General features: G+C 40.5%; 1 protein-coding gene across 1 annotated transcript; it reads left to right on the top strand.

The window, feature by feature from the left end:
- Positions 1-572: 572 nt before the first annotated feature.
- On the top strand, positions 573-989 carry LOC138890379 (uncharacterized). Its single transcript, XM_070173761.1, has one exon. It carries the CDS (start codon positions 573-575, stop codon positions 987-989), a length of 417 nt encoding a protein of 138 aa, XP_070029862.1.
- The last annotated feature ends 23,764 nt before the right edge of the window (positions 990-24,753 follow it).

The raw sequence follows: 24,753 nt of genomic DNA, 5'->3' as shown, positions 1-24,753 counted from the left end.
CTATTTGGGTGATTGTGGATCGGCCGACCAAGTCTGCACACTTCATTCCTGTGTGTACTACCTATTTTTCAGAGTGGTTTGTAGAGATCAATATCCAGGAGATTGTTCATTTTCATGGTGTCCCAGTTTCCATCATTTCATATAGGGGCACTCAGTTTACTTCACAGTTTTGGAGGTCGGTGCAGCGAGAGTTGGGTACTTAGGTTGAGTTGAGCACAACTTTTCACCCTTAGATAGACAGGCAGTCTGAGTGCACTATTCAGATATTGGAGGACATGTTGCGTGCTTGTGTCATTGATTTTGGAGGGTCATGGGATCAGTTTCTACCTCCTGCAGAGTTTTCTTATAATAACAGCTACCGGTCGAGTATTGAGATGGCTCCATATGAGGCTTTGTATGGGAGGCTATGTAGATCTCCAATTGGTTGGTTTAAGCCAGGTGAGGCTAGGCTATTGGGGACAGACTTGGTGCAGGATGCTTTAGAAAAGGTGAAGGTGATTCAAGAGAGGCTTCGTGCAGCGTAGTCAAGACAAAAGAGTTATGCTGACAGGAAGGTTCGGGATGTGTCCCACATGGTTGGTGAGAAGGTTCTATTGAATGTTTTGGCCATGAAGGGTGTTATGAGATTTGGGAAGAAGGGTAAATTCAACCCTCAGTTCATTGGGCCTTTTGAGGTGCTTCGGAGGATTGGGGAGGTGGCTTATGAGCTTGCTTTTCCACCCAACTTGTTGAGCGTGCATCCGGTATTTCATGTTTCTATGCTCCGGAAGTATATTGGGGATCCGTCTCATGTTCTGGATTTCAGCTCCGTGCAGTTAGATGGTGAATTGACTTATGATGTGGAGCCAACAACTATTTTGGAGCGTCAGGTTCGAAGGTTGAGATCAAAGGATAGCTTCAGTGAAAGTGCAGTGGAGAGGTTGGCCCGTGAAGGAGGCTACCTGGGAGACCGAGCAGAAGATATGGAGCAGATATCTTCTCCTTTTTGAGGCTTCAGGTATGTTTCTTGACTCGCTCGAGGGGGAACATTTGTTTAAGAGGGGGATGATGTGACAACGCGGCTAGTCGTCTCATGAGTTACCACTCCGTTTCCTCCATTTCTGCTTCTTATTGCTTCGTTTATCAGTACTATGTGTGATCGGGTTGGTTGGCTCAGGTTCGGAAAGGTTTTGGTAAAGTTTGAGACACTTAGTCTCTTTTGAGTCAACTTACGTTAGAAAAGTCAACCAGATGTTGACTTATGTGTTAAAGGGCTCAGATGTAAGTTCCGACAGTTCGGATAGCTTTGGGAGGTGATTTGGGACTTAGGACCGTGATCAGAATATGTTCTGGAGGTCTGGATTAGATTTAGGCTTGAATTGGCGAAATTGGAATTTTGGCGTTTTCCAGTTGATAGGTAAGATTTTGATATAGGGGTTGGAATGGAATTTCGGGAGTTGAAATAGTTCTGTTGTGTCATTTGGGATGTGTGTGCAAAATTTCAGGTCATTCAGACGTGGTTTAGTAGACTTTTTGATCGAAAGCGGCATTTAGAAGATTTTGGAATCCTTAGGCTTAAATCCGATGCGAATTTTGTGTTTTGATGTTGTTTTGATCGTTCCAAAGGTTGGAGCGAGTTTGAATGATGTTATGGGATATGTTGGCATGTATGGTTGAGGTCCTTGGGGCCTCAGGTGTGTTTTGGGTTGTCAATTGGACCATTTCAATGTTGCAGACATTTGGCCTTCGCGTTCGCGAGTGGGGCCTTGCGTTCGCAAAGGGTTAGTAGGTGAGGCTGAGGATTTAGCCTTCGTGTTCGCGAGGAAGGTTCCGCATTCATGAAGGGCTGGGGTCGTTGTGCATCACGTTCGTGAGGTTGTGCCGCATTCGCATAGAGGAAGTTGAGCAGTTGGGGTTCAGGTTGATTTGTTCTTTGCGATCACGAAAGGGGAGCCGCGTTCGCGGTGAGTAAGGGAGCTAGGTGTTCGTGTTCGCAAGCGGGGAGTCATGATCGCGATGAAGGAAAATTTGTCAAAGTCAGTTTGTGCTTCGCGAACACGAGGCTTTAACCGCGTTCGCGAAGAAGGATTGGATGCCTGGGCAGAATGTTTAAATAGCCATTTTGTCCACAATTTTGGGGTTAACTTCCACCATTTTTGAGCGATTTTGGAGCTTTTTGAAGAGGATTGAAGAGGGATTCAAGGGGGAACACTTGGAGGTAAGATTTATGGACTTAATATTCGATCTTTATGTGAATTCTACCTAATTAATCATGGAATTTAAGCCTAATATTGAAGAACTAGGCCTTGTAATTGGAGACCAAGAATTTGGGATTTGAGGGGTCTTTTGTGGTTGGATTTTGATGCTTCTGGTATGAATGAACTCAGGGAGTGATAAAGAGTCTATTGATGTAATTTTTATCGGAATATGAGACGTGGGCCCGGGGGTCGGGTTTGGCCAATTTCGGAATTTGTGTTGTAATTTGATTTCTTTCGAGTGTGATTTGTTCCCTTAGCATATTTGATGGTATAAATCTATATTTGGTTAGATTTGGAGCATTTGGAGACCGAGTCGAGAGGCAAGGGCATCGCGGGCTAGAGTTTGAACAGGATTGAGGTAAGTAATAATTGTAAATGTTTGTCCTGAGGGTATGAAACCCCGTATCTCACATCGTTGTGCTACTTTGAGGGGACGCACACGCTAGATGACGAGCGTGGGGTCGTGCACCGTTAGAGATTGTGACTTAGTCAGTTCCGTATGACTGTTAAACTGCGTATGTGATTGAAAACTGTTTGCTATCATTGTGTTTTGGAAAGTATTATCTTGTTTTGGGCTGAATTCCATATTTGGGCCTTGTGCCAATTGTTTTGGACCATTAGGAGTTTTTTACTACTATTCCTCACTATTTTGACTTCATATTTGTACTCAATCATGCTGAATTCTACTGTTTTCATAACTTAGCCATATTTACGCTGTTTTGGCATTTTAAATGATATTTTGAGCTGAACATCATGTTTTACTATTGCCCGAGTGGCATAAGAGATTTCTTACTGAGTGAGGCCGAGGGCTTGTATTGTAAGGATACTGTGGGATCGGGTTGCGCGCCACAACATTGTTGTACTGATTTATGATTATGAGGCTGATGGCCTGATTTGTTATGCCATGAGGTGGCTTGATATGAGGCCGAGAGACTATTTGGTTATTCCTCGAGATGGCTTGTTATTGCGCTTAGGCCGTAAGGGGCCCCTCCCAAAGTCTGTACACACCCAGTGAGCGTGGGTACCTAGTGTGAGTAATGTGATGTAGCCCGAGGGGCTGTTGTTGATTCATAATATTGCCCGATGGGCTATTGTTGATTCATATTGTTGTTCGAGGGGCGGTTCTTGATTCATGTTATGCCCGAGGGGCTGATTATGAGTGATTGTGAGGTAGCCCGAGGGGCTGCTTCTGTTGATATTATGCCCGAGGGGTGGTTTAGGATACACGTTTTGCGCGAGGGCTATTTACGTTTGCTATTATTTTTTTACTCACTTTTTTATCACTCGTTTAAAACTATTGAAAGTTGTTTTAAAAGGTTTTACCGAAACTGAGCATGATTTTTGAAGTGAACGATTTGTGTACTGTGTTGGAAATGTCCTGCATTTGTTGTAGTGATTTGACGTGGTTTACGTGTTTTCTTACTGCTCAGCTATCATTTACTTTTATTACTCACTGAGTTGGAGTACTGACTTTACTCCCTGCACCCTGTGTGCAGATTTAGGCTCTTGAGATCCTACTTGCGAGGGCTAAGAGCTTCCAGCAGACTTCGGAGATTTACTAGGTAGCTGCTCGGTGTTCGCAACCTAGTGCTTCTCCCTCTATCTTCTTTTCTACTGTTTGGTTATGTTATAGTTGCGTAGACTCTTTCAGACTTGTAGTTTTTATGATAGATATTCATGACTAGTGACACCCCGATGTCGGGCTATGTCTATTCTGCAAACTGTATTATTCACCTTATTTTGGGATTTTTATTATGTTAATGGCGTAATATTTATTATGTTAATTGCTTAAATGAATTGGGAGTGTGTCGGATGGCCTTGTCTTCACGAGTGGTGCCATCATGATCGGGTCCGGGTTTAGGGTCGTGACAGACCGAGAGTGGAATTGTTGATATCGGGGTCGGATTCTGATTCCTTAAGTTGGAGTAGGTCCATAATATCGAATGTGACTTGTGTGCAAGATTTGATGTCAATTGGACTTGATTTGATAGGTTTTCCCATCGAGTGTAGAAGCTTGAATTTCTAAAGTTCATTAAGCTTGAATTGGGATGCGATTCATGATTTCATTGTTGTTTGATGAGATTTGAGGCCTCGAGCAAGTTCGTGTCATGTTTTAGGACAAGTTGGTGTGATTGTATGGGGTCCCGGGGGCCTCGGGTGTGTTTCATGTGTGTTTTGGATCATTTTGGGCTATTGGATGTTGATTTGCTGATATCTAGTGTTGTTCTTCACTTTCACGAGGATCCTCTCATGTCACAACCCAAAATCCACTAGTCGTGATGGCACCTAACCCAACCCGCTAGGTAAGCCAACTAATAACTATCCAATCTCAATAATGCTAATAAGTCAATTAAACAAAATAAATTATTTGGATCTGTTATATTTCCCAAGGACTAGTAATACAAATTACGAGGTTTTAAGAATAGAGTTTACAAAGCTTATATGAAGAAAATACATCTTCTATTTGAAAAGTACATAACAGAATGTTATAATCTAAGGCTACCGTGAACAAGTGGCAGCTACAGCAGGAACGTAGGTACGCCTTCAAATCCAGCAACCATCGAATGCATCAACATCGGCATTCAGGATCTGCATGCAATATGAGGGAAGTGCAGTATGAGTACAACCAACCACATGTACTCAAAAAGTAACAAACCTAACCTCAGGTTGGAAGTAGTGACGAGCTGGAACATTGGTCGGGTCCAACACCAATGACCAACAACACTTCATAGAACATAGAGCATATCCCAAGGAATTAATAATCTCATAGATAAAATGTTTATCTTTTGCACATTTTTTTGAAAAATAGTTCGTCCTTTCAAGAATATCATGAAAATCCAAATCCTTTATCAAAATCATCGAAAAATTATGAGATGGCTTGAAAACTATAATTTTCCTGAAAAATCCTTTCCACAATGAAATGCTTCATTTCCTTTCCAAATAATAAGTGTGAAATACCACTCTATGACCACATATCAATGTGTTTTAAAAGTCATGAATGATGGGATACCGTACAACATGAGAAAATACGTCTCTATGCATGTATGCCATATATGCATGCCAATGCCATGTATCTCAGAGATGAATCATGACACTCTCATAGTACTTCACCTCACTATATCACACTTTTCACTCATCATACTCAACAACTCGGTACTGTATATGGCCCATACGACCCAGGAAAATCTATCTCGGAACATATACAACATTGACTAGAAGTCACCTAGTACCGAGGAAAAAGGGCAATCCAACCTTGTAGAGAAATCCATCTTCGAGTATCAAGTACTTCGGACAAAATCCATGTCCAGGAAAATCTATCCCTCAATAATATATAAATTCTCAACCACTCAGTACTGTATATGGCCCATACGGCTATAACGATCCAGCCGGTCGTTTCATGAGTTACAGCTCTGTTTTTCCATTTCTGTTTTCTTCTGTGTTCCTCAGCTCTGTTTTATCATATCATATTGGTTGATTTGGGTCCGGACTAGTTTGGAGTAGAATGAGGCACTTAGTCTCTTATTTAGAAGTTTAAATTGAAACAGTCAATCAGATGTTGACCTATGAGTAAACGATCTTGGATTGGAATTTTTATGGTTCGGATAGCTCTTTTAGGTGATTTTGGAATTAAGAGCGTGTTCGGAATATAATTTGGAGGTCTGTGGTAAAATTAGACTTCAATTGGCGAAATTGGAAATTTGACAATTTCAGGTCAGCAGTGGAAAATTAGATAGCAAGGTCAGAATGGAATTCTGGAAGTTGCAATAGGTTCGTATGGTCATTTGTGTATTGTACGCAAAATTTGAGACTATTCGGGCAAGGTTTGATTGGTTTCAGAGTCATTTGTGGAATTTTGGAGTTCGTAGTTCTTTGGCTTGAATCCGAGATTTGATTCGATGTTTGGTGTTGTTTTGAGTGATTCGTAGATTTGATTAAGTTTGAATGATGTTATGGGACGTGTTAGTGGGGTTGGTTGAGGTCCCGAGGGCCTCGGGTGTGTTTCAAGTAGTTATCGGATGGGTATAGTTGTTGAAAACGGCTGCTGGTGTTGCTAATATTGGTCTCTGCAGTTGGGAGTGCGGGCCGTGCCAGAATTTTATGGTCGGCGAAGGTACATTGCAGGGGCAGAAGCATTTCCCGCGGTCAGCGGTGAAGGCTGGTGCGAACAGCGGAAGAAGGGATGTGACCGCAGGAACAAGAGGTGTTCGTGGCCGCAGTAAAAAGTCTGCGGACAGTGGAGTGGCGAGCGCGGGGTTGGTGGATTTTGGCTATCAGCGAGATTTGAATCAGAGGGGTGCACTATAAATATGGGATTTAGGGTTTCATTTTAATATTTTTGACCTAGAGAGCTCAAGTATTGGCGATTGTTCGAAGGTTTTTCAAAAAATTCATCGGGGTAAGTGATTCTAACTCGGTTTAGGCTAAAATACATGAATATATCATGGAATCCATCATTTGATTAAACAATTGGGATGAAAATTGGGGAAATTTTGTGGAACTTCATAAAAGGAACTTTTGAGATTGAATATTTTGGCTTGGTTGAGGTAAGTAACGCTTTCAAACTTGGTTCCGAGGTTTTGAAATCCCGAACTGTGTGCTATATGATTATATTAAGGTAACGCACATGCCAAGTGACGGGCGTGCACCGTGAGAATTGTGACCTGGTTCATTCCAAGGCACCGTTTAGTGACCCTTTCTTGCTGATACCATTGTCTCTATCATATGATTAAGTAAATGTGCTGCAAATCATGCTAGCAATCCTGTTAGGGCTTCATTGATGTTATGTACTCAGTCTTACTCATGCATATCATATCATGTCTCAGTCTCAATTGTTATTAGTTGGCGCATCATATTATTGTTTCAGGCTAGTTTTCATAGCATTGTGAGCCCGTGAGTGAGACTGGAGAGTGATGAGTGAGAGAGGTCGAGAGTCTTATTATGAGTGACAGTTATGGGTCGGGTTGCATGCTGCAGCGGATTATTGATTATGCCTTCATTGGCTTGTTATAGCGCTTGGGACGTAGGATCCTCTCCGGAGTCTTCACACCCACAGTGGTCACAAATGATATTATTAAGGGATGGATTTCCTTGGACATGGATTTGTCCGAAGTATTGATATATATGGAGATGGATCTCTCCACAAGGATGGATTTCCCTTTTTCCTTTGTATCGGCTGACTTATAGTCAGTGATAAGTATATTCCGGGATGGATTTCCCTCGGCCGAATGACCATATGCGGTACCGAGTGGTTGAGTGTGTATATTTATGTAGACCTGGAGATGGATTTCTCCTCAGGGTTGGATTATCCTTGTTTCTTCGGTACTGGATGACTTGCAATCAGCGTTGTATATGTTCTAGGATGGATTTACCTGGGCCAGAGGGCCATACGCAGTACCGAGTGGTTGAGCACTTGAGAGTGGGGCGCACATGGTGCAATTCATACATTCTCTACATTGGCATGTGGAGTTAGCTGAGCTTTATATTTACATTGTTCAGATCTGTATATATTTCACTGTTGTGCTATATTACTAAAAGAATAGCATGCCTACCTTACTGCACAACTTATTTCTATTTTCTGTTGAGGTTACATTCATCTCTATCTATCAGTCCAAAGGTTGGACTTGTTACTTACTGAGTTGGTGTACTCACGTTAACCCTGCACTTTATGTGCAGATCTAGGTTCTTTCGGTCCCGGTAGCATTCACTGATCGAGGTTACAGGCTTGGGAGATTGTTGAGGTATCTACATGGCGTTCACAGATCTTGCCCCTAATTCTCTATTCTAGTTGTGTTTCGGTTGTATTCGGTAAACATTGTTATAGGCTATGTTATTTCTCTAGATGCTCATGTACCCCGTGACTCCCTGATTTTGGGCTAGTTGAATCGTGTTATGGATTTTACTTATATTATGAAAAATTTATTTTTCTTAAATGATAAAAGTACTCTTCCGCAAATGTTCTAAATTTTAGTATTGTGGCTGGGGTTTTTTTGTTGAGTTGAGGCTGGCCTAGTTCCACTATAGGTGCCATCACGGCGAGTTGAGTTTGGGTCGTGATATGTTGTTATCAGAGCTAGGTTACATAGGTCTCACGAGTCATGAGCGTTTTAGTAGAGTATTGCGGATCAGTACGGAGACGTCTGTACTTATCTTTGAGAGGATACAAAACCTTTAGGAAAACATTATATTCTTTAATTCTTTTCATGTGAATCTGTTAATACTGCAACTAAGCCTCATTTATTATATTCTCTCACAGATGGTGAGGACACGTACTACCGGTCAGGACGGATAGCCACTAGTACCACTAGTTGGGGCCATGGTAGAGGTAGAGGTGCAACTCGCACCGCAGCTAGGGCAGCACAAGCAGATCCACCAACTGCCCCAGTTCAGGATCAGGTTCCGGGTGTAGATGCCCCAGCGGGACCAACTCAGGCACCAGTTGTGCCTATGACTATTCCAGGTCTTCAGGAGACCTTGGCTTAGATTCTGACCGTGTGCACCAGTCTTGCTTAGGCGGTCGCTATTTTGACTACAACAGCTACTTCCCAAGCCGAGAGAGCCACTCAGACTCCCGCCGCCCGCACACCTGAGTATGTTGTTTAGGGACTTCAGACACTGGGGCACCACTAGCCCAGCCGGTTGCGCCTGCTCAAGACTCTGTGGTTCCCATCATGCCTGATGATGAGCAGTGTAGATTGGAGAGGTTTGGCAGACTTTAGCCTCAGACATTCAGTGGTAGAGAGGGCGAGAATGCCCAAGGTTTCTTGGACAAGTGTTAGAGGAGTCTTCGTACGACACGTATTTTGGAGACCAGTGGGGTCTTATTCACTACCATTCAGTTTTCTGGAGCTGCCTTTTCTTGGTAGGAGGCTTATGAGAGGCGCAGGCCTTTTGGTGTAGTGCCCCTCACCTGGCATCAGCTCTCCATTCTCTTCCTAGAGAAGTATGTACCCGCAGTCCCGCAAAGAGGAGTTGCACAGGCAGTTTGAGCAGTTGCGTTAGGAGGATATGATCGTGACGCGGTATGAGATAAGATTTTCCGAGTTGGACCATCATGATATCTAGCTAGTTCCTATGACTAGGGAGAGGATCAGGAGGTTTGCTGATGGGCTCACTTATCAACTACGGATTTTTCTGACCAGAAAGAGGGTATCTGATGCTTCTTTTGAGGAGGTGGTTGACATTGCCAGAGAGATAATGTTAGTTCGCCGCCAGGAGTGAGTTGAGAGGGAGGACAAGAGGCCTCGGGGATCTGGTAGGTTTGGTGGTGTGCCTTCTAGAGGTCTGTTCCAGCATGGCAGAGGCCGTCCATTCAGACATGCTCAGTCAACTCGTTTAGGTCACCATAGTGGATTATTTGGACAAGATCCTCATAGTTCACATCAGGTCCACTCATCTCTCAGTGCCCTTCCAGATCAAAGGTTGACTCATGCACCATCAGTTCAAGGCTCATCTATGCCTGGTTCCTCTAGTGGATATCCCGGAGCTCGGGGCTCCCTTTAGTCCCCATTACTAGTGTCCGGTAGGGGTTGCTTTGAGTGTGGTGACTTGGGTCATATAAAGAGGTTCTATCCCCGTCTTTCGGTAGGTTCATCCCATCAGAGGAGTCAGCCTTCGGCCAGCACCAGTTACTTCCCCACCCGCCCAGTCAGCTCGGGGTGGAGGTCAGTTAGCTAGGGGTCTCCCTAGAGGGGGAGGCCGATCAGGTGATGGCCAGGCCCATTTCTATGCACTCCCTGCTAGACCCGATGCTATTGCTTCAGATGCTATGATCACAGGTATTATCTCAATTTTGCCATAAGGATGCCTCTATATTGATCCTGGTTCTACTTTTTTATATGTTTCATCATATTTTTCCCATTATTTAGATACGCCCCGCGAGTCTCTTGTTTCATCTGTTCATGTATCCAGTCTTGTGATTATAGTAGGCTGCGTATATCGATCTTGTGTGGTAACTATTGGTGATTTAGAAACTCGACTCGAGTAGACCTTTTGTTGCTTAGTATGGTGGACTTTGATGTGATATTAGGTATGGATTGGTTGTCTCCGTGTCATGCTATCTTGGACTGTCACGCTAAGAAGGTAACTTGGCTATGCTGGGGGTGCCACAGATTGAGTGGTGAGGTTCGACGGATTATGTTCCCAGCAGGGTGATTTCATTCTTGAAGGCCCAATGGATGGTTCATAAGGGATTTTTTTCTTATTTGGACATTCCGAGAGATGTTAGCACAGAGAATCCTATTATTGATTAGGTTCCGGTGGTGAGAGATTTTTTAGATGTTTTCCCTGTTGTGACGACCCGGCCAATCATCTCATGAGTATGTTACCGCTCCGTTTTCCCCATTTCTGCCTCTTATTGTCTTGTTCAACATCATTGAGTGTTATCGGGTTGGTTGGCTCGGGTTCGGAGAGGTTTTGGTAAGGTTAGAGACACTTAGTCTCTTTTGAGGAAGCTTAAGTTGGAAAACATCAACCGGATGTTGACATATGTGTTAGAGGGCTCGGATGTGAGTTCCAATGGTTTGGATAGCTCCGTGAGTGATTTGGAACTTAGGAGCGTAATCAGAATGTGTTTTGGAGGTACGAAGTAGATTTAGGCTTGAATTAGCGAAATTGGAATTTTGGCATTTTCTGGTTGATAGGTAAGATTTTGATATATGTGTCATAATGGAATTCCGAAAGTTGTAGTTAGGTTTGTTGTGTCATTTTAAAGGTGTATGCAAAATTTCAGGTCATTCGGACGTGGTTTAGTAGACCTTTTGATCAAAAGCGTAATTCAGAAGATTTTGGAACCATAGGCTTGAATTCGATGTGTTTTGGTTGATTCGATGTTGTAAGGGGTGTGTTGAGGATTGGTATAATTTATAATAGTGGTATATGGCTTATTGGTGCTTTTGGTTGAGGTCCTGGGGGCCTCGGGGTGATTTCGGATGATTGGCGGAAGGTTTGGAGTTGAGTTTGGGAGTTAAAGCATTTTTGGCTGTTCTCATAACCGCACCTACGGTAGGGAGGCCGCAGGTGCGATGCCCGCAGAAGGGGAAGGCAGCTGCAGATGCGGCCAAGTAAAAGGTTGGCTGGAACCGCAAAAGCAATAGAGGAGGCGCACCTGTGGTGGTGCAGGTGCGATATTTCAATCGCAGATGCAGAAATGGTCAACTAAGTGAAAATCGTAGGTGCGGTGGTCTAGACCACAAGAGCGGGATTTGGACCGCAGGTACGAAAAGCATGGGCCAGAAGGTATAAAGGAATTCCTTCGCGATTTTTGAGCTGTTCTTCACCATTTCAAGTTTTTTTGGGACATTTTGAAGAGGGATTCAAGGGATAACGTTTGGAGGTAAGATTTTTGAACCAAATAATCGATACTATGGCATTATTTCACTGATTTGGCCTAAGATTAATGGAAATTAAGGGTTAAAAATTGGGGATTAGGGCTTGGTATTGTAGACCTTGACTTGGGGATTTGAGGGGTCATTTGCGGTCGGATTTTGGGACTTTTGATATGTATGAACTCGTGGGGAGATAGGGAATCTATTAATATAAATTTTATTGAATTCTAAGACGTGGGCTTTGGGGTCGGGTTTTTGTTAAATTCGGGATTTATGTTGTAAATTGATTAATTTTCGCATGGGCTTCGTTCCGTTAGCATATTTTGACGTCGTGATTCTGATTTTGGATAGATTCGACGCGAGTTGAGGCTGATTCGAGGGGCAAAGGCATCCTGGTCTAGAGTTTGGACCGGATAGAGGTGAGTAATGATTGTAGATGTTGTCTTGAGGGTATGAAACTCCGGATTACACATCGTTGTGCTATGTTGAGGTGACACACACGCTAGATAACGAGCGTGGGGTCGTTCACCGTTGGGGATTGTGACTTAGTCCATCCTGAATAACTATTTTACCACATATTTGATTGAAAACTGTTTGCTATCATCATGTTTTGGGCTGAATGCCATATTTGGGCCTCGTGCCAACTATTTGGACCCTTAGGGGATTTTTACGACTATTTCCTCACTGTTTTGATTTTATATCTGTGCTCAATTATGCTATATTATGTTGTTTTTATAACTTAACCATGTTTACTTTATTTTAACAATTTAAATGATATTTTGGGTTGAGCATCATATTTTACTGTGCTCGAGTGACTTTTAGAAATTTCTGACTGAGTAGGGCCGAGGGCCTGTGTTGTGAGGACTATTATGGGATCGGGCTGCATGCCGCAGCAGTGTTGTGCTGATTATGATTATGACCGAGGGCCATAATTGTACGCCACAAGGTGGCTTGATATGAGGCTGAGAGCATATTGATTATGCCACGAGATGGCTTGATATTGCGCTTGGGCCATAAGGGGCCTCTCCCGGAGTTTGTACACCCCTAGTGAGCGCGGGTACCCATTGTTATATGAGATATAGCCCGAGGGGCTGGTGTTGTTCCATGTTATTGCCCGAGGGGCTGATTCTGTTGACAGTGTGCCCGAAGGGTGGATTTTATGTGTTTATATCTTCTAGATACCTTTCATTTACTTGTTTAACTGTTAAAATAGTGTTTTAAAGTAACTTATATTGAACTAAGACGTTTTATGAGATTTCACTATTTTATTTCACTTTATTGGTTTTACTCTGCCTCTTTATAGTATGTTGTTGTGTTGTTACGTGATTTCTTATCGCTCAGTCTTCATTCATTGTTATTAGTCACTAAGTTGGAGGACTCACTTTACTACCTGCACCCTGTGTGCAGATTCAGGAGCTTCAGGTTCCGCCAGTGAGGGTTGATTGCTCCCAGCAGGCCATTCAGAGTCCACTAGGTAGCTGTCTGGCATTCACAACCTAGTGTTTCTCCCTCCTATCTTATTTCCTATTTCTAATTATGTAATATACTGTATAGACTCTTTCAAACTCTTAGACTTATGATAGATGCTCATGACTGGTGACACCCTAATGTCGGGTTGCATTTGTTTCACAAATTGTATTGTTTCACTATTTCTTTGGGATTTAATCATTTTAATGACTTAAATTGTGTTATTTTAATTGCCTAAAATGAATTGGGTGTTTTGTCGGCTAGCCTTGTCTTCACGAGAGGCGCTATCACGACTGGTCTATGTTTAGAGTCATGACACCTATAGACCTGTCGGGCATGCTGCGGGACAGGGATATTGACTTCGGTATTTATATGGTTCCGGGCACACAGCCCATTTCTGTTCCACCGTATCGTATGGCACCAGCGGAGTGAAAGGAATTGAAGGAGCAGCTTCAGGAACTCCTTGATAAGGGGTTTATTCGGCCTAGTGTGTCGCCATGGGATGCGCATGTTTTATTTGTAAAGAAGAAGGATGGCACTATGAGAATGTGCATTGACAATAGGCTATTGAACAAATTTACAATCAAGAACAAGTATCCTTTGCATCGTATTGATGATTTATTTGACTAGCTGTCACACCTCCTTTTTCTACCCCGGAAGAGGGGTATAAAAAGTTTTTCCAATTAAAGTGACATTAATCGAAACATGATTATTTATTCAAATTCAGAGTCACCACTTGGGATAATTTATAGTGTCCCAAGTCATCAATTTAATTCCCGAATCGTGGAAGTTTGACTTTGTTTTACAGTCCGTGAAACACAAAAATATGGGTAAGGAATTCTATTAACCTGGGAGAAGGTGTTAGGCGTACCTGATTTCATGGTTTTAGCACGGTCGCTTTAATCATACCTGGCTTAGTTAAATTGTTTAATTACTTATTTTAGAACCTATGTACATTTTCCTTTTACCGCTTTTAGTTAAGACATTATTCTAAAGAGAGTCACGCGTACATGAACTCATTTCGTTTGGCGCATAAAAAATCATGTCACGCGTACATGTCCACATTTAATCACACTTTATTAATATTAAGAATATTTTGGCCAAAGTTGCGCGAACGCATACCTCGATTTTAATTTTGGGGGTCATTATTATGTCACGCGAACGTGTACACAATCACAAATAATAGATTAGAATGCTCCAGAAGTAAGCTACGAATATTCATTTTTTAATCGTACTCGTGTCATGCAGACGTGTACATAACCACGACAAAAATAAAATGCGCCTAAAGGTTCTCCTACCCCGGCGTGGTCGGCCTAATCATGCTACTAGAGATTAAAGTGATAAAACAAAGTAGAACTAAATAAAACATGTTTGATCTCTTTGGAATTACACTATGTTCGTTCTTGTATTGATATAGCTAAGGGTCAATTGAGAATCTTTGCCTTGAAACACAAGTTATTCTTTAGTATCTTGCACATAGATAACGTCATAACGATAGCAATGAGAGAGACATGAAGAAAAGGAAAATGCTTATGAAATACACGAGATGAAAAACCTGTTCAAGTGTATGTTGAGCAAGATCAGTTGTTGATATTATCACTCCAGCAGCAAAAGAACCCGGATCAAGACGCAAACCCAGTTTATCACTCAAAAAGGAGTCATCGGATTTCCTTAAATACTTGAAAATTGTACAGGATCCTTAAACAAAACCGATAAAATAGCAGGGTGAACAACAATTAACACGGAACTTGAACCACTAGACTGAAACTCAAAAAGTGATACCGTCGCCGACCAGAACCTCAACAACTGTACATTGCTTAAAATTGGAAGGGGTTTGATCTTATTTTTGGCTCGTCCTAGATCTATTTTCGTCCCCTCTTCGTCCCCTCTGTATATGTGTGTGTTTGAATTCATGAAAAGAAAAAGAAGAGACAAAAGATACCCATGACTTCGTGCTCTTTCCCTTTACCGTGCATGTGTGCGTGTATGTATCTCTATGTATGTGTGTATCTCTTTTCAGTTGAGAGAAAGAATAAGATCAGATCCCTTTTTTGTGAAGATTTGAGGAAAGGGGTGGCGGGTAGCTGCTGTGAGGCGAGGAAGAAGGAGATCGGGTATTTGGGAGAGATGGTTGGTTTAAGCGGCTATGTTGTGTGTGATGAAGAAGAAAACAGGGGGGTTCTACTAAGGAACGTGGTCACTTGTTTACTCTAGGTTCAGGAGATGGTGGATCGTTCTCTGAAGGTGTGGGAATGGAGGAGAAGAAGTTCGGGGGGGGGGGGGCTCTCTTGCTTTTGGTCCTTTTTCGCTTATCTGTGAAGGTTAGAGATGATAGCCTTTTTTGTTTATGTGTCTAGGTTAGTCAAAAATCAGAAGAAAAACGGCTGGCTCTTTTTATAGGTCTAGGGTTATTTTATTTTGTTAAGAAGAAGAGTCTAGAAGAGTCTCTAGGGTTAGATTAATGGGTATTTGATATTGGGATTGGATTTATGGGCTAAGTCCGAATTGGGTCCTAAAATTGGGTTCTAAGACTCTTAAAATTGTGGTCCAACACCTTAGTTAACTTCCTTTAATAAATGATAAAAATACTACACAATGCAAAAACTAGTTCTAATTAATTAAACTAAACAATATTAAAACATGAAATTATTATATTTTTTTGTATTTTCAAGATTATATAAAGATAAAAAAGGTACTATTTTTGTATTTGTTTAATTTTATGAAAGATACATAAAATAAAATATTTTTGTAATTTTATTTTTGTGATGAAATAAAGTAAAAGAGTCAAAATTAGTTGAAATAACTATATTAGACCTAAACTAAGTATCTAAATGCTAAAATATGTAAACTCTTGGGGAGGGTCAAAAATTACATGTCTACAGCTGCCCCTTTTTGACTGGAAACATGAAGAGTTTTCAGACAAAGAACGACGAGACAAGTTTTTTGACCCGACCTTTATTTTGAGAGACCAAAAACTAAGAGGAAGGAGAATGTGACTATGCCCTGGTATCTGATCTGCCTGCATATCCTTGGCTATAAAGGAATCAGGCCACGTGTAGTTCAGAAGTAGGAACAGTGATGGAGTATACTTAGGTGGAGAGCCGGTCAGGTGCCGTTCCGTCGAGGTTCCGGTCCACGATTCTGTTATTACATTAAAATCAAAAAATGACAAGTATTAACTAAGCCTGTCAATTATAAGTTACAAGATTCCTATCTATAAGTATTCTGAAGCTTGATCTTGAGTCTTGAATGGTTCTTCATGCAGACTTTAGATTTGAACCTTGACGCTTGTTAGCTGCAGGTGCTAGTTCATTTTTCTTCGGATCAAGACCGGACATGCAATGCTCGTAATTTCAGCCATGTCTTGAGCAATACACATCTTTCTCTACTTCTGTATTTTGGATTCACTTCTATTTTTTTCTTTTTTATTCTTTTTTTTATTCTGGGTTGAGACTAACTTCTATTGATCATCTCGAACTGTTGACTCGCATTCATGCCGCGAACTTCTTCTACTTCTAACTTGAATTTAATTCTGAAATGACTTCCTTTGTTCTTCAGGTGTGTACCTACTATTGACTTGAAACATGAAATAATTCCGAAAAGAATTTTGAAATGATTTCCTTGTTCTCCACGTGGGCGCCTGCTACTGACTTAAAACTAGAAATGAATTGCCTTATTCTCCAGGTGGGTGCCTGCAACTCACTTAAAACTCGAATGAATTCCCTTGTTCTCCAGGTGGGCGCCTGCAACTTAAACTTGAAATGAATTCCCTTGTTTTCCAGGTGGGCGCATGATGCTTAAACTTGAAATGAATTCCCTTGTTCTCTAGGTGGGCTCCTTATTCTGAAACTTGAAATGAATTTTCTTGTTCTCCAATGGGCGCCTGATGCTGAAACTTGAAATGAATTCCCTTGTTCTCCAGATGGGCGCCTGATTCTTGAATTTGAAATAGATTCCCTTGTTCTCCAAGAGGGCGCCTGATGCTGAAACTTGAAATGAATTCCCTTGTTCTCCAAGTGGGCACCTGATTCTTGAATTTGAAATGGATACCCTTGTTATCCATGTGGGCGACTGATGCTGAAACTTGAAATGAATTCCTTTGTTCTCTAGGTGGGCGCCTGATGCTAAAACTTCAAATGACTTCCCTTGTTCTGCAGGTGGGTGCCTAATGCTGAAACTTGAAATGTATTCCCTTGTTCTCCAGGTGGGCACCTGATGCTGAAACTTGAAATGTATTCCCTAGTTTTCCAGGTGGACGCCTGATGCCAAAATTTGAAATGAATTCCCTTGTTTTTCAGGTGGGTGCCTGATGCCAAAACTTGAAATGTATTCCCTTGTTTTCCAGGTGGGCGCCTGATGCCAAAACTTAAAATGAATTCCCGTGTTTTCCACGTGGGCGCCTGATGCCAAAACTTGAAATGTATTCCCTTGTTTTCTAGGTGGGCGCCTGATGCTAAAACTTGAAATGAATTCCCTTGATTTCCAGGTGGGCATCTGATGCCAAAACTTGAAATGAATTCCCTTGTTTTCCAGGCGGGTGCCTGATGCCAAAATATGAAATGAATTCCCTTGTTTTCCAGGTGGGCGCCTAATGCCAAAACTTGAAATGTATTTCTATGTTTTCCAGGTGTGTGCCTGATTCTAACTTTGAAATGTATTCCCTTGTTTTCTAGGTGGGCGCCTGATGCCAAACTTGAAATGAATTCCCTTGTTTTCCAGGTGGGCGCCTGCATTGTGGCAAAACAAACAAAATAAAAGAAACCTTTCTGCCCCAGTTTGGTACCGGGAGCATCTTTGAGTGTTAATCGAATCCTGTTATCCAAAAGAGCTATAAGAATTTAAAAGCTAAATCCTATTATCGAGGAAGGCCCTGAAAACTTAAAACTACACCCCATTATCCAGGTGGGTCCTGAAAATTTACGGCCGAACCTGTCTGGCACATGCTTTCCTCCCAGAGGGTTCCTCCAGAACAAAAAAAATTTCCTGCCCCTGTTTAAATCAAAGAAAAATCTTATCAGTTTGAAAATGTGGTGGTTAGTTTGCGACATTCTTGCTGAAGGTAGCCTTTCTACTGCCATGCTTTTGTTCCGATTAGCTGCCTTGGGCTAGCAAAGAATTGTTTGACCTTCTGATTGAACCTCAACCAAAGAATCCTAAATGACCCGAGTGTCTCACACTCATTCTGCTGTTTTACATTTCTAATCATGCTATTTTTGGTATACTTTGGCCGCACTTTGCTTTGTGCAATTGAAAGTTGGTAATAAGCTTTGAAATCCTTTCTTGTTTGCTTATCAAGGCTAGCATTGGAAAAGACTTAGAGAAGTAGACCCAAAAGAAAATGAAATGAAGGGACTTTGAGAATTAGGAATAAAGAAGAAAATTTGAAACAAGATGGTTGTTTGAGGAAGAGAGGAAAAAGAGACTAATCTGAGCGAAGCAGTTGGCACCAATGATAATGACATGCATTTCGGATTAATCAACCCAGACCGTTCACCTAATCATATTTCATTTTGTGCCCCGTCTTCATACTTTGAAACCAGGATTTTCCGTAATCCAATCTCTCTGCAAAGTCACGAGCCTCATTCAGCTTGTAGTGCCCTCACGGGTTATCACCAACAAGCCTCTCTCATTTGTTCATCTCTCAACCCAATGTTGCCTTACAACAACTGCTGTTGATACCCAATTTTTCCCTAGGTATTTTCTTATATACTCAAATACTTTCAAAATGGCATGTGTATGCATATATGAGCATGCACAAGAGTTTTGGTATTTTTTCCTAATTTTTAATATTTTAAAATTAGTTTATTGTCTATTTCAGCAGTACAAAATCCAGTAATTGCTCTCCAAATTATCATTTTTTGTGAATAATTTATTTCCATTCTCATATTTACACAAAATATAATTAAGGTGATTTTTGCATATTTTTACAAATTTATTGGGTATTTTTAAGGCTAAACTGCATATAATTGCAATTATAACCTATTTTACGATTAATAATATTTTACAATTATAAAATCATTTTCAGTATTTTATATTAATATTTATATATTATTAATTAGTTCAGTGCTTTTAATTTGTTTTTAAAATTATTTTAACTATTTTATATAAAATAAAAGGGGGAAATTGGCTATTTAACACATAGCCCATTATTACTTCAATTTTAGCCCCAATTTAACCCACCCTCATCAGATTTAATTTAACCCAAGACCCAACAAAATTCACCCCAGCACAACTCTGAACTAATCTGAGTCGTTGATCAAATAAGATCAACGACCCAGATCCCTTTTCCTTAATTAAACTCTCATCTACCCCCCCCCCCATGACCCCTCACTTTTCGAGACCGGTCTCTCTATCTATCTGTCTCTGCCTCTCCTCCTTTTCTCTAGAACCTTCTGGTTCTTCTTCCCCGATGGCCTTCACCATCTCTCCGGCCACCTCCAGCCTCGCCTCTTTCAACCACCAGCCGCCTTGAAGCCTTACCTCATCGGTTCCTTTCATTCACGAGACTTTGTGGGTCTTCACCATGCAAGATGGTCACTGAAGCCTTGCCTAGGTTTGTTTCCAGCCTCTCTCCGATGGGTTTTTGTTCGATGGTGTTGTAAACACCATTGTTCCTAAGTTTTACAGCCAGGTTTCTCTCACTTCTCCATCTGGTTTCCTATGAAACCCTAATCTCGATCCAAACCTCTTAAATCTCTGTATTTTTAACGATTTTCAACTCATACCTTTATGTTTTGCACTATTCTCTACTCGATCTTTACGATTATTCAAGTTTTAAACGTTTTTCTTCCCTTGGGAAACTAGGGTTTCCTAACCCCTTTTCGAAAATACTTTATCTTCCGATTTTGAGTACTAAGTCATGATTCTCAACACTATTTCTAAACATTTTGCTTAAGTCTGATGAAACCCTAGCTTTAGGGTTTATATTTATATTATTGTCGTGTTTGCTTGTTTGTGTGTTCTTTTGGATTCTTCTCTTAGTTCCGTGCTCTTTGCTTTAATTTTGACGCTAGTGTTTCATTCCCCTACCCTTCTGTGTTCTTTGCTTAAGATTTCTCTGATTGTTTACATGGTGATTTTATACTGATTCTTACAAGCTCCCTTTAAGACTGTGATACTTGCCTTAAAAATTGTGATTTTGTGTATTTTCCTTATAGTTTGTTACTGATTTCGAATTGCTTCCTTAATTAATGGGATACCTTCCTCAATTAATATTGACCTCCTAAGTTTTCAATCTCGTTCATTATTTTTGAGACTATTTTCCAGAATTAAGGTAGTATTCGGCCCTATATGTGTGCACAAATATGTTGATTTATTTGTCTGACATATTTCCCTAATTAAGTATCATGTACCTAGTCTTCATTGTATACCTTATGCTATTCTGTTTCCTTATGTGATCATACTATGCTTTATGATTTATTTCCTTTTAAACAACTGCTTATTACCGTTTGACTTTGATTCCTTAATTAAATGGGAGTCCTTATACTGATTTGATTATGATTGATACCCAGTTCCTTAAATATGGATTTCTACCTTGTTTGTTTACTCATCTTCAGTACTATAAATACCCCCCCATTCTCTTTTGCATAAAACGCACTAACACATTGCATATCACAAACTCACACAGCAATACACATTGCTCTCTCTCTCTCTCTCCTGTGCTACTTCTCTCTCTTGCTCTGTTGTTGTTCCCTACTCCTGACTATTATTAGCCGGCTGGAAAGCCAAGGCTAACATTGTGCTCATATTTGGCTTTTGCATTCTGTTGTGCTCTCTTATTACTGGTATGTCCTGATTAGTTTCAAAGTTCCAAACCAATGTGGTTATTACTACTTTAGTGTGTTATATTCCTAATTATTTTCTATCTATGCTTCTGCTGTGCAACATGTAATTGACCCCTTGATTGCCTGTTGATACTTGCATACTCATGACCACTGTTTGCTCCTAATCTTTCCTGTTATGACTATATTCTATTACTACTTACTATTATGCCTAAATTCGACAATTTCTAGGTCCTTTAAAACTCTTTGATTTTGTGTACTCATGATACTGAATTTGCACAAGTCTCTGCATCTCTTGGTGATATTATGTGATCTATTTGTCCCCTTTGCCCATTATCCTTGTGTGCAACTCTCCAATTTTTGGAAAAACTCTTTGAACTACGAATTTTCCTCTCCTTCCTGCATTTCACACTACTCCTAGAAATTAGGTCCTACCCCCTTCGTGTGAGTATTGCTTTGAGTACCCCTGAGTACTCACTGAACTTTGACACACAAGGATGGTAATTCCACACTGCACATGTCCAACATTCTGGTAAGTGTTTGGTTGCTGGTATTGGCCAGGGACCCAATGGGGGCCCTAGGGAGCTTTGTCGCACCCTGACCATGTCAAGGCGGTGAAACTTGAAAGGAGTGATGTTGGAAGAATGGGCCTGATTGAAGGCTCCCTATATAATAACTTCTTATTTTATTACTGTAATTCGGTTATCATTGGTTTGTAATATTTTGTAAACGAATGATTGGGGTTGAATAGTGAATATGGGGGGGTTATGCATGCTTAGTTTAAGTAATGGGTAGAAAACATGCTTATGGGACTCTATTTATTTATCTGTGCAATAGATAACCTGTATAGGACATGCATCTCACACGTTAGAAATCCTATTCTAGGTTCTTTACTTTCAGTCTGTTGTTATATTCATTTCATAACTATGATCAGTTAATAATAGGCAAACAACTGTTATAATGGCTACTGCTGCATTCTCATAATCATTAGCATTTAGAAATCATGCTTTAGGAACTCTTATGTGCATTAGACATCCTGTTGTTTAGGGTTTTATACTTGTCTGAGTTGCAATTGTTAAACGCCTCATTAGCATGCTTAATCTAATAATACAAGTATGGTTAACTATTTGTTTATCCCTCTTACAACTAAAAAATCGATATGCATGTTCACCCTTTAAGATAATTAGGCAATGCATACGACGCCTAGACAAACTTTAGGCCTAATAAGAATCGATTAATCATGTTTTAATGGTTTAAGACCAATCAGCCTCTTATAATTTTGAACTTTGCTGCTCCCATTCTTGCTGAAGTTCACTCTGTTTTTTTTTTAAAAAAAACTCTCGCTCTATCTGGAAACAAAATCTTGAAATTGTGCATCTATTTACTCTCACTAATTTTCTGATTCTTGTTCTATTATGTTTTCAAACTACTGGGTTACCATTCTCTGCCCAGAATGGTGCTATTTTGAATACTTTTCCAGCACCTCGTTAAGCTACTGTCACTACTTTATTTTCAAAAACCATGCTTTAACGATTTTTTTTATCTGTCGCTAAACTCAACTGCTATTATATACTCCTGTTTTCTAAAAACTCCCGTCTTTGAGACCTTAAATGCGTTTGAGACGTGTTGATTACATGTTCACTTGTGGAGGGATCTGTGAGCCTTTATTTGTCTTTGTATGCTCCCTTATGTGCGGTCCTATTTGTTATGTATGTCGCTTAGCATTTTATCCTTTAAACCTGAGGGTTCAGCCTACTCATTACCCTGTAGTATTAGTAGTCTCAATGCCTCCGAGACTGATAGGATAGGGGCGGGTAATAGCATGCAATAAGTAACGATACCATTCCGCGCTTTAATACCTTAATGGGGTGGGAAGGGTAGAATATGGATATGATGACCGGTGCGCTAATATCACGTGCAACCCCTCTTCTAAGGAGTGATTGCTGGATATTGCATTGAAGTGATCCATATTAATCATAAACATAGGACCCCATTCCCTTTATTTGCTTTCATCTCTTCTTGTAAAACTATTCAAATCCTTTTTCATAAATTTCTGCCCTCTCTACTTACCTTCAAAAGTTTTCAACCTAATTGCAATGTTATATGCGAGTCCTTATTTGAGCCTTGATTGTTTACTTGTAAAGTCACAATTGTAACATGGCCGGGACCACACTACTGGATTTTGAGGGATGCCTAACACCTTCCCCTCGAGATAATTTCTAGCCCTTACCCGAACTCTGGTTTTCCAACTCAAACCTTTCTTAAAAGTGTCCTAATGCACTATAATCATTAAGTGGCGACTCTTCAACTTCTAAGACCCAATTCTCGAAAGGGAATAGAGTTTTCCTCCCAATGTCGTATACCCAATTTCGACCCACGTATAGGAAAAGGGGGCATCGACACCTGCGAGGGTTTTCACCAATAAGACTCTCTCATTTTTTATTTTTCTCTCAGCTTTCCATTGCCTTACGGTGCCCATGAAGGGTTTCACCAACAAGACTCTCTCATTTATTCATTTTTCTTTGTGTAGAAAGTGTTTACCATGATGTGAATCATACCTCTATCTCTCTTGACTTGGCATTTCTCAAAGATTGATCGGAAGGTCTTTCTTTGGACCGTAATGTAGGCTTTTGGATAGGGTTAGAAAGAAAGGATATCATAATGGCTCAAAACAGCTTAAAATGAAAGGGTCAGAATTACTACTTTTGGAATCAGATCTTTTACAAAACCACAACTTCTGCCCTAGTTTCTTTGCCTGAGGAATTTTGAGTTTTTATTTTGATGGGACTGAACCGTGAGGATGCCTACGTATCCTTAAAAGGAATCAGGTCGACCATAGTTCAAGACATAAGAGTTGCTTTGTTTTTGTTACTTTTCTTTTGCTTTCATTTTCTCTCTTTTTTCTTTCTTTTGATTTACCTTCTTCTTATTTTTTCATTTTTCTTTTCCTTTTTTTTCTTTTTCTTTTTCTTTTTCTTTTATTTATGTTCCTAAACTTTACTTCCGATTCCAAAAGAGGGGTATGAAAGAAAATAAATAAGGATCAAAAGGGGTAACAAAGGATAAAAGTGTTTAGATAGCAGAATAAAATGCCTTCGTCATTCCAATCTTCGAAACATGCCAAATACAAACAACATAATTTGAAGACGAACCAAAGAAATCATCCATAATATCTCTTGACTGCATCAGAATTGACTGCCATTTTTACACATTTTCCTTGTATATTTGTTAAATACAAAGCACTATTGGGCAACACTCCCGTTACAATGAACGACCCCTGCCAGTTTGGGGAAAACTTGCCTTTAGCCTTAGCTTGATGTGGAAGAATGCATTTTAACACTGACTGATCTGCCTCAAACTGTTTGAGAGACATTTCTCTATTGTATGCTCTTATCAACCTCTTGATTTCCCAGACTAACTGCCTCAATTTCACTCAATTCAAGTTTCAGGTTATCTTAGAATGCGTGAATCTTTATTTGTTTCCTCAAACACATCTTTTATCATATTCAAAACTATGTTTCATTATTCCATGTTTAGATTGGCTTTCAAGATCTGGCTAAAAACTCCGCTTACATGTCATGTCATTAGAACCAGCATAACAAGAACTGTATAAAGGAAAACAAATTGAAACATATATTAGGAATAACAATAAAAGAAGAAAATTGGATTCCACTGAAAATAGAAGAATAGAAAGGGTTTGACCATCAAAACAACAACAACCCAGTATAATCCCACTTAGTGGGGTCTGGGGAGGGTAGTGTGTATGCAGACCTTACCCCTACCCTAGGGTAGAGAGACTGTTTCCAAATAGACCCCCAACATCCTTCCCTCCAAGAACTTACCACCTTGCTCTTGGGGAGACTCAAACTCACAACCTCTCGGTTGAAAGTGAGAGTTGCTTACCATCAGAGCAACCCCTCTTGTCTAAATCTAGGTTACAACCCT

Source organism: Nicotiana sylvestris, chromosome 4 (assembly GCF_000393655.2).
Source record: "Nicotiana sylvestris chromosome 4, ASM39365v2, whole genome shotgun sequence".
NCBI lineage: Eukaryota > Viridiplantae > Streptophyta > Magnoliopsida > Solanales > Solanaceae > Nicotiana > Nicotiana sylvestris.
This window is presented reverse-complemented; position numbering and strand designations above follow the sequence as displayed.